The sequence below is a fragment of the Sciurus carolinensis genome, chromosome 1, assembly GCF_902686445.1.
Source record: "Sciurus carolinensis chromosome 1, mSciCar1.2, whole genome shotgun sequence".
Classification (NCBI taxonomy): Eukaryota; Metazoa; Chordata; class Mammalia; order Rodentia; family Sciuridae; genus Sciurus; species Sciurus carolinensis.
Window position 1 is genome coordinate 144,603,468 of NC_062213.1, and position 15,122 is coordinate 144,618,589.

A 15,122-nucleotide genomic window follows, 5' to 3' on the forward strand; every position below is an offset into this window, starting at 1 on the left:
ACCTGAAAAGCCTGTCGAATACAATGAAGTTTGGCAAGAAAATCACTGTCTCCTAGGCACTCCAACATTTCAGTTCTGTGTAATAAACAGGGGAGACCACTGTTAAACTTCATTCAAGATCAAGCTGACTACAAATCTGAACTCAAGCAGAGCTAAACCTCAAATGAAAAGGAGGGGGGTATAAAAAATGGTGGAATGAGACAGACATCATTACCCTATGCACATGTATGACTACACAAATGGTGTAAATCTACATTGTATACAACCATAGAAATGAAATGATGTACCCCATTTGTGTACAATGAATCAAAACGCAGTCTGTAAAAAATTAAGATTAAAAAAAAAAAGCTAAACCTCAAGACCTTAATATAAAATACATATCTTCCCCATACTGATGGAACATGTAAAACAATTTTTATTCTACCTAGACCAAAAACATATTTTTCTTTATTCTCATAAACATAGTTTTAATAAATATCACAGAGACATAGCAATAGCACCTTAATATTTTCCATAAACATAAGCTAAACTGGAGCAGTACCTCAGTACTCTGGAGTAAATTTTTCCTTCTTCAACTAAATGCATAGCTTCTTCATAAAAGGGGCAGTGGCAAAAGGACTCCAGGTTGTAGGTGTGCCGTATTTCTCTGTGTTCTGTAAGCTAAGAATACAGTGTTAACACAGAAGATACTGATACAACAGGAGAAACTAAAAGAAAGAAAAAGGGATTTCCCTATTATCAAAATATGCTAAATTTGATTAAAACAAAAATTCATGAACATTTTATAATTAATAAATTATTACTTTACTTCCAAACTCAGTTGTTGAGGAGTAAAACTTTAAGAATCTTCATTCATTTTGAATCCAAACATTTAAATTCACAAGGTACACAAATCAGCAATATCTTATTATTCATCAGTAAGAATAACTGAACAGAGTGCATTAAAAAAAAGAGAGACAGAAGCCAGGTATGATAATTCATGACTGTAATCCAAGTTACTTGGAAGACTGAGGAAGGACACAGGAGGATCACAAGTTTAAACACAGCCTGTGCAATTTAGCAAAAACTGTCTCAAAATACAATAAAAAGGGCTGGCTCAGTGGTAGAGCATTTGTCTAGCATGTGTAAAGTCTGGATTCAACCCCTAGTACTGCTGAGAGAGAGAGAGAAGGAAGAGGAGGAGGAGGAGGATTATTATCATCCAAAGAGTACTTAAAAGTATAACTCATGAAGCAAAACTTTCTACAAAAACATGGAAATAAGCTCAACTTGGCTATTCTAAGGAATTCTGAATTATATTTAGCTTTGATTAACCTTTGTGTAACTGAAAGTCAAGTTCTTCTGGCTAGCATAACAACTCTACAAATTCCAGCTTTCTGACAGTTCATTTAAAAAATAACTGCAAATACTACAGAGGAGCCAACTTAACAAAGTCCTCTGGAGTAATTTAACTTTTCAGCATCAAGTGATCCATTTAATGACACACTGCACTTTTTTTCCCTTGTGGTACTAGGGAACTCAGGTCCTCACGCATGTAGGCAAGTGCTCTCCCACTAAGCTACATTCCTATTCTCAATCCCCCCACTGGTTTTGTTTTGCTTTTGGGGTGATACTGGGGATCAAACCCAGAGGCTCTTTACCACTGAGTTACATCCCCAGTCCTTTTTTTTTTTTTTTTCAATTTTTTTATTTTGAGACAAGGTCTCACCAAATTGCCACAGCTGGCTTCAAACTTGTGATTCTTCTGCCTCTGCCTTTCAAGTAGCTGGGATTACAGCTGTGCACCACCATGCCTGGCTCCAGTCCTTTTTATTTTGAGACAGATCTTGCTATATTGCACAGGCTGGCCTTGAAGTCACAGTCCTCCTGCCTGAGCTTCCTTTGTAGGTGGGATTACAGCTGTGTACCACTGGGTCTCGCTACTTTTTCTTTTAAATAACAGTTTTACTGAGATACAATTCACGTATCACAAATATTGCCTTTTAAAGCATACAACTTGGTACTTTTGGTGTATTCACAGACTGTGCAACCAGCACTACTTTCTAATCTGAGAACATTTTTATCATTCCACCAAGAAACCCCCTATCCTTCAATAGTCTCAACTCTGCTTTTTCCATAGATCCTGGAAAGTGCTACTCTGGAATTTCATATAAGTGGAATCAAACAATGTGTGCCCTTTTGTGTCTGCTACACTTTAGAAAAGAAAGACCTTTTTTTTTTTTTATATTTTCCTTTTTCATTTTTTTTTTGTTTGTTCTAATTAGTTAACTGGTTACAAATGAATGTTCAGCAAAGCATATATAAGGGAATCTTATTAATCACTTTCACAGATGATTGATAGGCTTAGATAAAAGCTTATGTTTGGAACTGTTTTAAACAGGCAAGAAGTATTTCTGCTAATTCTCCCATACCCTTGTGCTGTGGATTGAACCAAATGCTTTGGGCATGCAAGTACTCTACCACTGAGCCATACTCTCCAGTCCTTTGTGCTAATTCTGCATAAAATTCTTAAATGCTTAAAAACTGTTTTACTTCCCAAGAGTTCTGATCTTATTTTCTTAATAACTTTCTCCATTATAACAGTTTTCCCTAATTAAGTGCTTCACATATAGAAAAAGGAATTAAAATAATTTAACAAACATTTCTTATAATGTAAGAAAATTTAATTTGGAACATTTGTTTTCAGAGATCATACTTTTATTCCCTAGAAGCATTCCTAGGATGTTTCTTGGATACTGAGTCCTTCTTGTGTATATTCATGCATTTTGTTTTCTATGAGAATTTTTAAAAATATACTTAACCACTGAGCTTAGTGGCTTATGCCCATAATCCCCAAGTACTCAGGAAGCTGAAGCAGGAGGGTAGCAAGTTTGAGACCAGCCTCCAAAACCTAGCAAGACCCTGTGTCAAAAAATTAAAAGGGCTGGGGATGCAGTTCAGTGTACTGGTTCAATCCAAAATAAAAAAATAAAAATAAAAGTATTAAACCTTTGTAATTTAAACAATAAATTTAAACTGAATGAATAAAAATTTGATTTTTTTTTTTTTTTTTTTTTTTGTTATTTGCACTGCTGAAGATCAAACCCAGGCTTTCACATAAGCTGAGCAAGTATTCTACCACTGAGCCACAGCCGCCAGCACCAAAAATACTTTATTTAAAAAAAAAATTTTTTTTAGTTGTAGATGGACACAATCTTTTTATTTTATTTATTTATTTTTATGTGGTGCTGAGGATTGAACCCAGAGTCTCACATGTGCTAGGCAAGCACTCTACCACTGAGATACAACCCCAGTCCCAAAAATACTTTTTAAAATTGTATCTTAAGTGGAAATTTTCGAACAATTAGGTATATTGTTTCTCAGTGGAAAAAAATGGAAAGTGAATAGCAATTCTTCTTCATACAAAGCACCTAAGACAAATCTGTATGATACACCAAGAGGAAGAAGATAAAGCTCTCCCATGGAACAAGTAAATATATTCTTTCTACTGCAAACTTGTAAGTACAAAACTATCTTTAAAAATGTAAATAATTCAGGAGATGATATTGTAGCAGTGGCTAAAATATACAGAAAAATCTTAAAAGGATGAAAGAACTGTAGATTGGTAGGGATTAAACCTTGATTAAAGGGAGAATCTAGGTTTAGGATACAAAGTATCTAAACACCTAAAGCACCTAAATCTTTCCAACACTACAGAATAAAAAGATAATACTGTTTAGATACATAAAACTGTTTATATAAAAAAAGACAATACCCCAAATCTGCCATAAAAATGCACATATTATGAGGTAAAATTGGTCATATGTGTTTTTAAGCTGTTTTAAAGTTTAAAAAATTATAAAAAGATGACCTCTTTGCAAGCAGTCTCAGTAGAAAATAAATGACCCACAGAGTTATAGGTGTTCAATGATACACCAATGTTTACACACATACAAATACACACATTAGTGTATTTATATCTAGCTTTTTTCCTGTGCTTATATATTTGTATTATATTTTTCTTTTTACATAATTATAATCATATGCTCTCTATAAAACTTTAATCCTCTTCACTTAACATATACTGCCATGCTATTAAAAATGATCAAAAACATATTTATGGCTCATAATATTTCAAATTATAAATATCCATTATTGGACATTAGATTGCTTTCAGTTTTTCATTATTATTAAGATGCCAGTGAACATTTTTATATATAAATCTTTGCATCTGATCACTTCCTTGGAAAAATATCTATAAGTATTATTTGTGAACTAAAGAATCTGAACTTTTAAAAACTTTTTTAAAAAGCTGAAAATTGTTTTCCATTTACAATAACTTCTTTTGTCTCATCTATAGCTACAGCCTATGAAAGTGCCCATCTAGAGAATGTGCTTATATGCCCACCACCTTAAAGAGACTCTAAGATCCTGTGGGAGCTTATATTCACATTACATTCACCCCATATCCTGGTATCCACCACATCAATAAATGGTGCTAAATAAATGGTAACTGAACTAAAATTACCGTAAAATGGCAAAACTGTACTCTTGCTGGAAAAGAAATTTTTTCATTAAGAATATTTAGGAATATGTATGTCCTTCCTACCTCTGCTACTGAAGTAAAGGAATCAGCTGATGCCACGCTGGATGTGTCTCGCAGGCCAAAGTCTTCCACATTCCCCTTTACAGTGATGTCTGTATCTTTGTCTTAAAAGTGAAAAAGGGAATAAGTTCAGAAATGGATACTCCTGTCTCTGCCATATTTCACTTTTTATGGTTTTCTCTCTCTCTCATTTTTATTTAGACTACTAGAATCTAAAAGGAAAACAATAACAAATCAGTTGGTTATAACCTGACAATAATCAAAGTATTTTCACTGTTTAACTGATTTGTTTGTAAAACATTGCCAAGCAGAGGAGAAAGTGCTATAAAAAAGAACTTCATTTTGGGGGGTGGGGGGAACACTGGGGACTGGACTCAGGAGTGCTCTACCACTGCACAACACCCAGCTCTTGTTATTTTTTATTCTGAGACAGCAAGTCTCCCAGTTGCTGAGGATGGCCTCTAACTTGCAATCCTCCAGCAGCAACCTCACAAGTAGCTGGGATTATAGTGTGTGTCACTGCATCTGGCAAGACACTACCTTCTTTAAAAAGAAACCAGAAATCTTTGTTTTCATTTGACTAAATTTCCATTCCATCATTCATTCCTAAATAAAATTCATTACCTTTACCAGAAATCTTTCAAGTTCTCTTTAATACCTCTAAATACTATTTGTGATGCTACAGGGAAGAATAGTTTGTTTAAAGTCAAAACATAAATTTAGTTTAAATTCAAAAGTTATGCAACCAATTATTTTCCAAGTTTTAAGTCAAGCAGAAGAAAGAATAAGCCACAACTGGTACAAAATTCATTCCTATTAAGCATCAAAAATAGCCATACGTACAGTCTATTGTCCCCTAATTTCCTTTTGGTAGATAAGATTCTACATTTTAACTATTTACCACCTTATAAGTTTAATTATTACTGTTTTAAAATGAAGTTTACATCAGTTCTTTCAAAGTACTAAACTTAACCAGGCACATTAGTGCATATCAAAAACCCAGTTATTAGGTAGGCTAAGGCAGAAAGATTTCAAATTTGAGGCCACTTAATGAGACCCTATCTCAAAATAAAAAATGAAAGGGGCTGGGGATGTAACTTAGTGGTAGAGCAACCCTGGGTTCAATCTCCAGTACTAAAAGTAATGAATTAATAAGTAAATAACCAAAAAAAAAAAAAAAAGTAAATAACCATACTTTTAAGTTTAAAATTCTTCTACAAAGTCAGGCATGGTGACTCATGCCTATAATCCCAGCTACTCAGGAAAGTGGGGCAGAAGTTATACTTGAGCCCAGGAGTTTGAGGCTAGCCTGGGCAACAGAGAGCAAGACCATGTCTCAAAATATATATGTGTATACACATACATGTATGACTACACTATCCGTGTAACTCTGAACCATGTACAGCCAGAGGAATGAGAAGGTGTGCTCCATTTGTGTACAATGTGCCAAAATGCATTCCACTGTCATGTATAACGGAATAGAACAAATTGAAAAACAAAACAATTTAAAAAATCCTACTACTACTAAATGATAAAGGACAAAGTCAAAGGTTAAATTACTCTATTTCACAATTATTTTAGAAACTTATAGTTTTCCACCAAACTAGAGAATAAAACAATATGATTACTTTACACTTATAAACAGTTACAAAACTGCTATCTTTAGATCCTCAGTTTTGGAAAAATTCTTATCAGTTTCTTTTCAATTAATGTAAGACTTAAAAAATGCACTCACATACTTTGAGATTATTTACAAAATTTAATCAGTAATCACAACCGTCATAACTTTTTCTTAATTGTTTTCCATTCTTAGTATTACCTGTGCAAAACAGAAATCATGGCACAATTTTCATTATGCCAAAGCATTTTTAAAGTAGGATTATATTTACCATCAATTAACTCTTGGTTCCATACATCTCTTGCCTTTTGCTATTTTCAGAGTGGAACACAGACATTTATCTTGTGTCATTCTACCTTTCAGACATTATCCATGAGCTGGTAAAAGTCTGTTTTATTTCAGTCAACAGTTAACAGTCATTCAGTGTCATCCAGATTAGTTGCTATGGTTGTACTTTCCCCCCAAAAAAAACTAACAAAGAAAAAAAGCTCAATTCCAGAGGAACTAGAAAGATTTACTCATTAAATCCAACTCCACAAACCACAAACCATACCTCTTATATCAGTAATTGTTATGATTCCTGGAATGGCAACTTAATAATTATGAAGAGAAATAGCACATCTGTTTTTTAGAGAAACCTATAAAAAGTATAAAGAATGAATCTTGGTCAATATCCCAAACTAACTGCTTTTATTTTTCCAGTTAAAATTTAAAATGCTCTTTCTAAAAAGTATCAACATTTGGTTGTGGTTCTGAAAGACAGGGAAAGTAAGAAAATTTTAAAACTCAAAGGCTTCATCTCAGTCAATATTTTCAGAAACTGTTTACTAAATTTTTCTTAGTGGAAAAAAATGCTAACCCCACAGTGAGATATTACTACCAGCTACCAGAATGGCTAAAATTGGAAAAAAATTGCCATTTTTTCATAGATATATAGCAATGGAAATTCTCAGACACCACTGGTGGAAACATCATTTGGTAGAACCACTTTGGAAAGTTTGACTTTATCCTACAAGAGTTCAAGATTTCATTTTCTATGTCTAAGCAATTCTACTCTTGGATGTGTTTTATAGAAAAGCATGATTATATGCAAAAGAATGTTCATAAGAATACTATTTATAATAGCCCCAAACTAGAATAAAAACCTATCCATTTACCATAGAATACATAGAGAAACTAGTGTATTCATACAATGAAATACAACGAGAATGAATAGCTGTAACATGCAACAATATGAATGAATTTTGCAATATGTTAAGCGAAGAATTATACATATGACATCATTCATATGAAATTCATCAACAGGCAAAAACAAACTACAGTGATCAGGGCTAAACACTTCACTGGTAAATATGAAGAAAAGCTAGAAAGCCAAGAGAGTGAGCAACGGGTCAGTAGTTCTGTGGGGAAGTGGAAAGGGTATTTATTAGGAGGAGGTACAGGGAGTTGGCAACGTTTTATGTTTTGATCTACATAACAGTTACAAAAGAGGGTGTGATATATCAGTATACTTTTTTTTTGCGGGGGGGGGGGGAGAAGGGGCACTTTCCTTTAAGGATAGAATAGCAGGAAAGAAAACAATATTGATTATACAGCTTGGTCCCAAATTGCTGAGGGAAGAAAAGGTCCAATCAGAACTTTGAATGAGGGGAAAGGAGGATAAGACAAAGGATCTTTCTGTATTCCAGTGTTAGCAGTTAAGTTGAAAATTGTTATTAGATGTGAATTTTTTTTTCTGATTGAGGAAACATCTATAACGGTATTAGGTTCAAACAGCCAAAAGACCTGATTAGTTTGTTAAATATAAGAGAAAACTGGAAAATCAACTGCACCCTACAGGATGCAGCAGAAGTATATCATGCCAAACATATACCACTCATAACCTTTTTATCTCCTAGCTCATCAATTCTTCCTTGCGATTCAGTGGTTGGTTTAGATTTTTAAGTGGGAATGTTACGCATTGCTTACTTATTTTGAGATGAAGCCTGCTACGTTGCCCAAGATGGCTGGCCTCAAACTCCTAAACTTATGCCACTATTCTGTCTCAATCTTCTGAATAGTTGGGACTACAGCGTATGCCACCAGGCCTACTTTAAGTAGGAATGCTTAGGTGAGGAAAATGAAATATATCAAGGAAGGAAAAGACACTGGAACTAAGGAATGCTTATTACTTAAGGACAATAATAAATGTTTAAAAAATTTTAAAGATGTACACAATAGTTTTGTTTCATTTATTAATTTTTATGTGGTGCTGAGGATGGAACCCAGTGCCTCACATGTGCTAGGCAAGTGCTCTACCACTAAGTCACAACCCCGGCCCCAACAACAAATGTTGATGTAATTATTAAAATAAGCATTTATTTTGCATTTACTACTTTCCAGATACCAAGTTACATGCTTTGCATATACTACCTCAGTTAATTCTCACAATAACCCTTTGAAGTATATGCTATTAGTTTTCTTATTTTATATTTCAGGAAGCACAAACAGATTAAGTAACCAGTAAATACACACAGAGTTAAGAAATACAATAATAGGATTCAAACTCCAGTCATCTGACACCAGATTCCATACAATAAAACCATAAAATTGTGTTAATTCTCACAATAACCCTTTGAAGTATATGCTATTAGTTTTCTTATTTTATATTTCAGGAAGGCACAAACAGATTAAGTAACCAGTAAATACACAGAGTTAAGAAATACAATAATAGGATTCAAACTCCAGTCATCTGACACCAGATTCCATACCATAAAACCATAAAATTGTGGTATCCAATACAGTAGCCACACAGGCCTATTAAACACATCTGTTATGGTTTAGATGTCAGGTGTTTCCCAAAAACTGATGCGTGAGACAATGCATGAATATTCAGAGATGAAATGATTGGGTTATGAGAACCTTAACCCAATCAGTGAATTAATCTCCTGATAAAGATTAACTGAGTGATAACTGAAGGCAGGTAGGGTGTGGCTGGAGGAGGTGGGTCATTGGAGTGTGCCTTTGGGGTATACATTTTGTATCTGGGGCATGCAGTCTCTCTCTGTTCTTGGGGGCCATGTCCTGACCTGCCTTCCTCTGCTACACTCTTCTACCATGACGTTCTGCCTCACCTTGTGTCTGGAGGAATGGAGCCGACTGTCTAAGGACTGAGACCTCTGAAACCATGAGCCCCCAAATAAACTTTTCCTTCTCTAAAACTGTTCTTTTCAGGTCTTTTAGTCATAACTGCAAAAAAAGTTGCTTAAACAACATGAAATATACAGTTTTAAGTGTAAAATGCACAATGGATTTTGACAACTTGGTACCCAAAAAATCTCAGTAATATACACCAGGTATAAAAAATATATTATTAAAATTAATTTTACCTGTTTCTCTTTTACTTTTAATGTGCATATTAGAAATTTTAAAATAACATCTGTGGTTCATATATTTCTGCTGGACACAGGGGTTAGAGCATTACTTTTTCATCTTTCATCCACAGTACAAGGAAGAAATTTTTAAGTTCCTTAGAAGATTATAACTCACATTTTCTGAGTAACTACTATATGCCAAGCATTCTGCTAAGTGCTTTCACAGAATATTTATTTAACACATGTTAAATACGAATAAGCCCATTATGTACAATAAACATTTCACTGTAATTAGAACAAAATAGCCATTTTTCTACTCAAATGGCTTTTTATCTGGTTTTCAAAAATTTTCATAATCACTGGCCACCTAACCTATCCAATATTATTTCCATTAATTACTAAATAAAATCCCTCAGCTCTCTCTGAGGGTATAATATATTCACCACACTCCTACTTCTATAGTAATGCACAGGTAAAAGTTTCAGTTTTGGAGTCAACCAGCCAGCATCTGTATCCTGATCCTAGATTTGCTACTAACTATTTAGACAAACTGAAGATAAGAGTACTGATTTCATAGAATTGTGGCAAGGATGAGAGATCTGTACAGGCACTGTACTTGGTATGTGGTAAAGATGAAATAATTTGTGCTATTATTATATTACATATTACCATATGCCTATCTTACACAATTCTCTGGTTTCTCCTGCATCTTCTCCCTATATAAACTACTCTCCTAAAGGGCTGGGGATATAGCTCAGTTCACTTGCCTTACCTTGTGTGAGGTCCTGGGTTTAATCCCCAATACGGAAACTTTCTTGTCCCATGCTACCCAAGAATTCACATTCTTTTTTCAATACTCAGCTCAAGTATTATCCTCTTCAAATTATCTAACAAAAATTATCTAGCTTGTTGCTTCTATGTAAGGCACTACAGAAAAGGTGTTGAAATCATGGGTATTAGAGTCAGTTTGGATTCAAATTCTAACTTTGCTGCTTATTAGCTGCATAACCTGGGGAAAGTTTCTTCTCTGTTTCAAAGTGTTCTCATTTGTAAAATGGGAATAAAATCTACCTCACAGAATTGTAATAGGATTGAATGAGTAAATGTATGTAAATATTCAAAACCAGCAACTCATTATTACTTAAATGTATGTACCATTTACTAAACTGTATTTTTAAATATCTAGTGTCTGAATATATATACAGAATATCATAGAGTCTGTTCAGCTAGACTGAAACAATTTGAGTGGGAGGACTTTTTTCTTCTGATAATTTCTACAGTTCTCAGGAGACTACTGAACATATTATAAACACAATGGTTGGTTTGTATAGACTAATGTGTGTTACAAAGTGATCATCTCCTGGACATGAAAATCACTGAAGAGTCTTTCATTTATTTCCTCTGGATCACTTTGCCTGTAATATGATTTTAACTTGTTTCCAGAGCCCTGTTTAAATTTCTTGTGCTTCTAATACTGTAAATTAAACTTAGGATACTATTTTATAAACATAATTAACCTTAGAAAGTTTTGCCTAAAAGAAAGCATTTCACAAACTGGGTAATTATATACTAAAAACATACCACAAATTATAATTACCACAACGGCCCTCTGTAGTTTTTTGTTGTTTGTTTGTTTACTGGCAAACTTTAAAAATTATTAACCTAAAATTTATTAATTTTTTACCTGTATCAATCACCCAGAACTTTAAAAATGTTCATACAGAGATATAAACAATGATCTTCTTTGGAAGAACACTGAAACTGTCATGTTTACTTTTAACTAAATTGTCACTTATTTTAGGCCAAAAATCTGACTGGATTCAAGCCTTCTTCTTCTTTCACAACCTCATAATTCACATACTACTTGTTTTTCCAAAGAAGGATTTGCTTTAAAAGTAAAAAACAAACAAACAAAAAAAAAAACTAGAAGACATTTCAGTACCAGAATTTGGAACTTCAGGTCTGCATCTATTTCCTTAGACCAATCCAATTGTGTTTTCGTGTCTCACTTTTGCCATCCCTAGGCACATTCTATTTTCTGTCACTTAGAAGGCACTGGGTCTATTTTAACTTCAGCCGACTCTACTGGAGATTCCAAAGATGCCACTCCTCTTTTAAAACCCAGGCTGTCCCCTGTAGATTTTACAACAGCAGCAAGGAGAGGAAGTCTGCCAGATGTCTCAGTGTCATCTGACTTCTATGTCAGCAGCTATTCTCTAGACAGTTTTTAGCAGTTTAAAAATGATTTGGAACCTTGTCCTTTCTATGGCTTTATTAAAAACAGACAAGTTCCAACTGCCAAGAAGTATTTTGCAGTCTGCTACAATTTGCTTAAATAATTGAAAGTCTAGAAAACTACTGCAGCTCTTTGTGTATTTTGTTAGATACTCGTTTATTTGTTTTAAATGGTATACTCTAAAAGAAAACACAAAGTTGAATAAAAAGTAAAAAACAACAGTTTAATCAAGTGACAGGACTATGATCTCATTGTCACTCTTCACCTTGATCCATGTTTCCTTGATGTTCTTTTCTCAAGGTGTCTCACAAAATTGCAAAGTAACAAGAACTGATATGGTGGGTTGGTTTGTGTGTGTGTGTGTGTGTGTGTGTGTGTGTATAGGACTGGGAATTGAACACAGGGTGCTCTACCACTGAGTTACATTCCCAGCCCTATTTATTTATTTTTTTATTTGAATTAGATATCATTAAATTGCTAGGGCTGGCTTTGAACTTGCAATCTTCCTGCCTTAGTCTCTTGAGTTGCTGGATTTACAGGTGTATGCCACCATACCTGAGGACTAATAGGTTCTTGTTTGTTACAATTTATGGAGTTTCACCAATGTGAAATGATAATACATGTACAAAAATAGCCTGCCACTATGACACTACCCAAAAGGAGATTTCCACTACAGTTGTATCTGGCTTTCCCTATTTATCAAAACTTCATACCACCATGATTGGCCAATGTAACAACTGTGATACAGCTGCCAATGCTGAGTAACAGGAGGAAAGGAAAGAGAGTCACTCACATTTCAGATGAGAAACAGAAATTTCTTTTTTTTCTTTTTAGGAGAAAAAAATAAGTGACTGAAACAAGAAGCAATTAAGATTAAGTCTAAAGTTATAGAGACTTTACTAGGTTAATTAAGTACAATTGGTCAATCTGTATATTACATTACTTTTGGCCAAGGGGATGAGTGGCGGGAGAAATCCAGTCCAAATGTTTCTGGAGGAAGATGAATTTTTTTTTTTTTTTTTTAAAGCACAAAGGTGACCTTTCCTAAAGGTTTATGTGGGCCTTTTTCTAAGTCACTAGACACATACAGTCTAGTGAAGTCCTAGACATAGAAATTCAAGTTGTGAAAATATAACTTGAATATAAATGAGGCAAAGGCAAGCATCAGGAAATCTTACTTGGGGGTTCCCACCAATTTTCATGGTACTGCTGTCTCTTATGAACCCATTTTGACTTGCATAAGTAACACCAGTTAGGCTTTACTTGGGGGATTATGCCCTTTGAAATTAAGATTATGACGGAAATTACTATTTTCTTGTCTGCTATGCAATTTGCACCATGTATATTTAGAGATTTGAGAATACAACTTAAGCCTGTAATTCATATAACTCCCTAAAAATAAACCCACAGGGAGTTTATCCTCTTACATGGTGATTCTGCAGAAAAGGAAGAAAAGGTTTTACAGCATCAACTCTGGAATGATATTTGATGCAAGATGATAAGTTGAGGTATTTCCTCTTGCAGCCAAGTTCATTCACTATTTCTAAATGTTCTATCTGGATACTTACCAAAAAAGAATAATGTCTCTCTAGTCGTCAGGAGGTCCCACTCTATAACTCTTTCTGTTCTCTGCCAGAGAATTCGTGCAGTCGAGACTAAGCTACAAAAACATCTCTAATTTTCCCTTAGAGAATGTCTCACTGGCTTTAAAAAATAGTATATGAAAAGGAGTTATAAGACACATGAATAAAATATTAAAACTGTACTCTCCATCTTTCCAGAATTTCCTTCAAATATATAAATTTGATTATGACTTCTTATACTCTTCTGTGGCTCCCTTTTGCCTAAAGGCATAAGTAAGCCACTTCATGATTTATCTCCTGCCCACCTTTCTACATTATTTCCTACCATTCTCCCCATGTACTGTGTTCCCATAATGTATCAAACCATGTGAGGTTGCCTGAATGGGCTACACTCTGCACCTTGATCCATGTTGTTCCCACCTGCAACATCCCTTCCTCAACTGTTTTCCTGATGGACAGATTGTCTTTAAGGGTTACTCCTTCTGTGAAGGCTTCCCTTAAGTATTCTCATAAATAATCATATGCTTTTCTTCCATGTTTCCACAAACTTTAAAAACACATTATGTGCTTACTCCACTGTGCTATGTAATTTTTTTTTAAATACCACTGTTTAATTTTTATTGACAAGGTATGTAAGAACAGATATTTAAAACCAAAGGCCAATTTTTAGGTCTCATTTAGTTGCTTATTCCATTCACTTTTATTAAGTATACCTTTCCCTAATGTCTTGACTTTATCAAGAAACAAACCTGTGAAAATACCTGTTAAATCATTTATATATACACATTTCTATGATGCAAAGATTTTTAAACACTCAACTGGTACATCAAATATCTCATAGGCAGCATGTTAAAACTGATTAAGAGCATTAATTTAAAAAACAAAATTTAAATCTTGTAATTCAGGAGTGGGCTGGGTATGGTGATGAAAGCCTGTAATCCCAGCTACGCAGGAGGTTGAGGCAGGAGGATCACAAGTTTTGAGTCCATTCTGGGCTACTTAGTGACATCCTGTCTCCAAAAGGGCTCAGGATGTAACTCAGTGTTGGAGCACCCCTGGGTTCCATCCCAAGTACAGGATCTTGGGGGGCAGGTTATCATGAACAGGACCAGGAATGGTTCCTACGTTGATCACCTTGAATCTTGATTGGCCAAAATTTAAAAGCCAAGCGCCTTGATTCCACATTAAATTTTTTTAATGTTAAAAATATTACTTTTGAGAAATTCTTTGTCAAAGATAACTGCTATAACCTACACATTATCTTCTGGCATTATACATAGTACTTTTATCATAATTATGAAGGCAGCCAGGTTTCCTGTAAATATCAGCATTTTATATGGTCAAAAGCAGTTAATAGGACTGGGGAGATAGCTCAACTGGTAGAGTGCTTGCCTTGCAAGCACCAGGCCCTGAGTTCGATCCCCAGTACCGCAAAAAAAAAAAAAAAAAGCAGTTAATAAAATCAGTTCATTTACTGTAAGCCAAATGTGCTTGTACTTACTCCCACCCTTTCCCAAAGTGTTTGAAGTTTTGATGTGTTGATTTTGGTCTATCCTTAATGTAAAATGCATCCACAGATACTTTTGCAGAATTAACACAAACTACAAACGGATGACTCTTTGGAGGCAAAGCAGAACTAGACAGTTCCTTCAGAGTTCCCATCACTGAATTCTAATGAAACTGCTGTCACATTGTCTCACCACTGACATTTCATAGTTTACAAGTGTAAAGATATCTACCTACGTTG

The 15,122-nt window shown here is 34.5% G+C and overlaps 1 protein-coding gene across 2 annotated transcripts in view; it reads right to left on the reverse strand.

The window, feature by feature from the left end:
• Miga1 (mitoguardin 1) overlaps positions 1–15,122 on the reverse strand; it is an 85,240-nt gene that overhangs the window by 15,586 nt on the left and 54,532 nt on the right. For both annotated transcript variants that reach the window (XM_047530170.1, XM_047530178.1), the window contains exons 8-10: positions 4,589–4,689; positions 542–660; positions 3–75 (exon numbers count right to left, since the gene is read on the reverse strand). In XM_047530170.1, the coding sequence (XP_047386126.1) occupies positions 3–75; positions 542–660; positions 4,589–4,689 (293 nt within the window). The remainder of the gene's footprint in view (positions 1–2; positions 76–541; positions 661–4,588; positions 4,690–15,122) is intronic.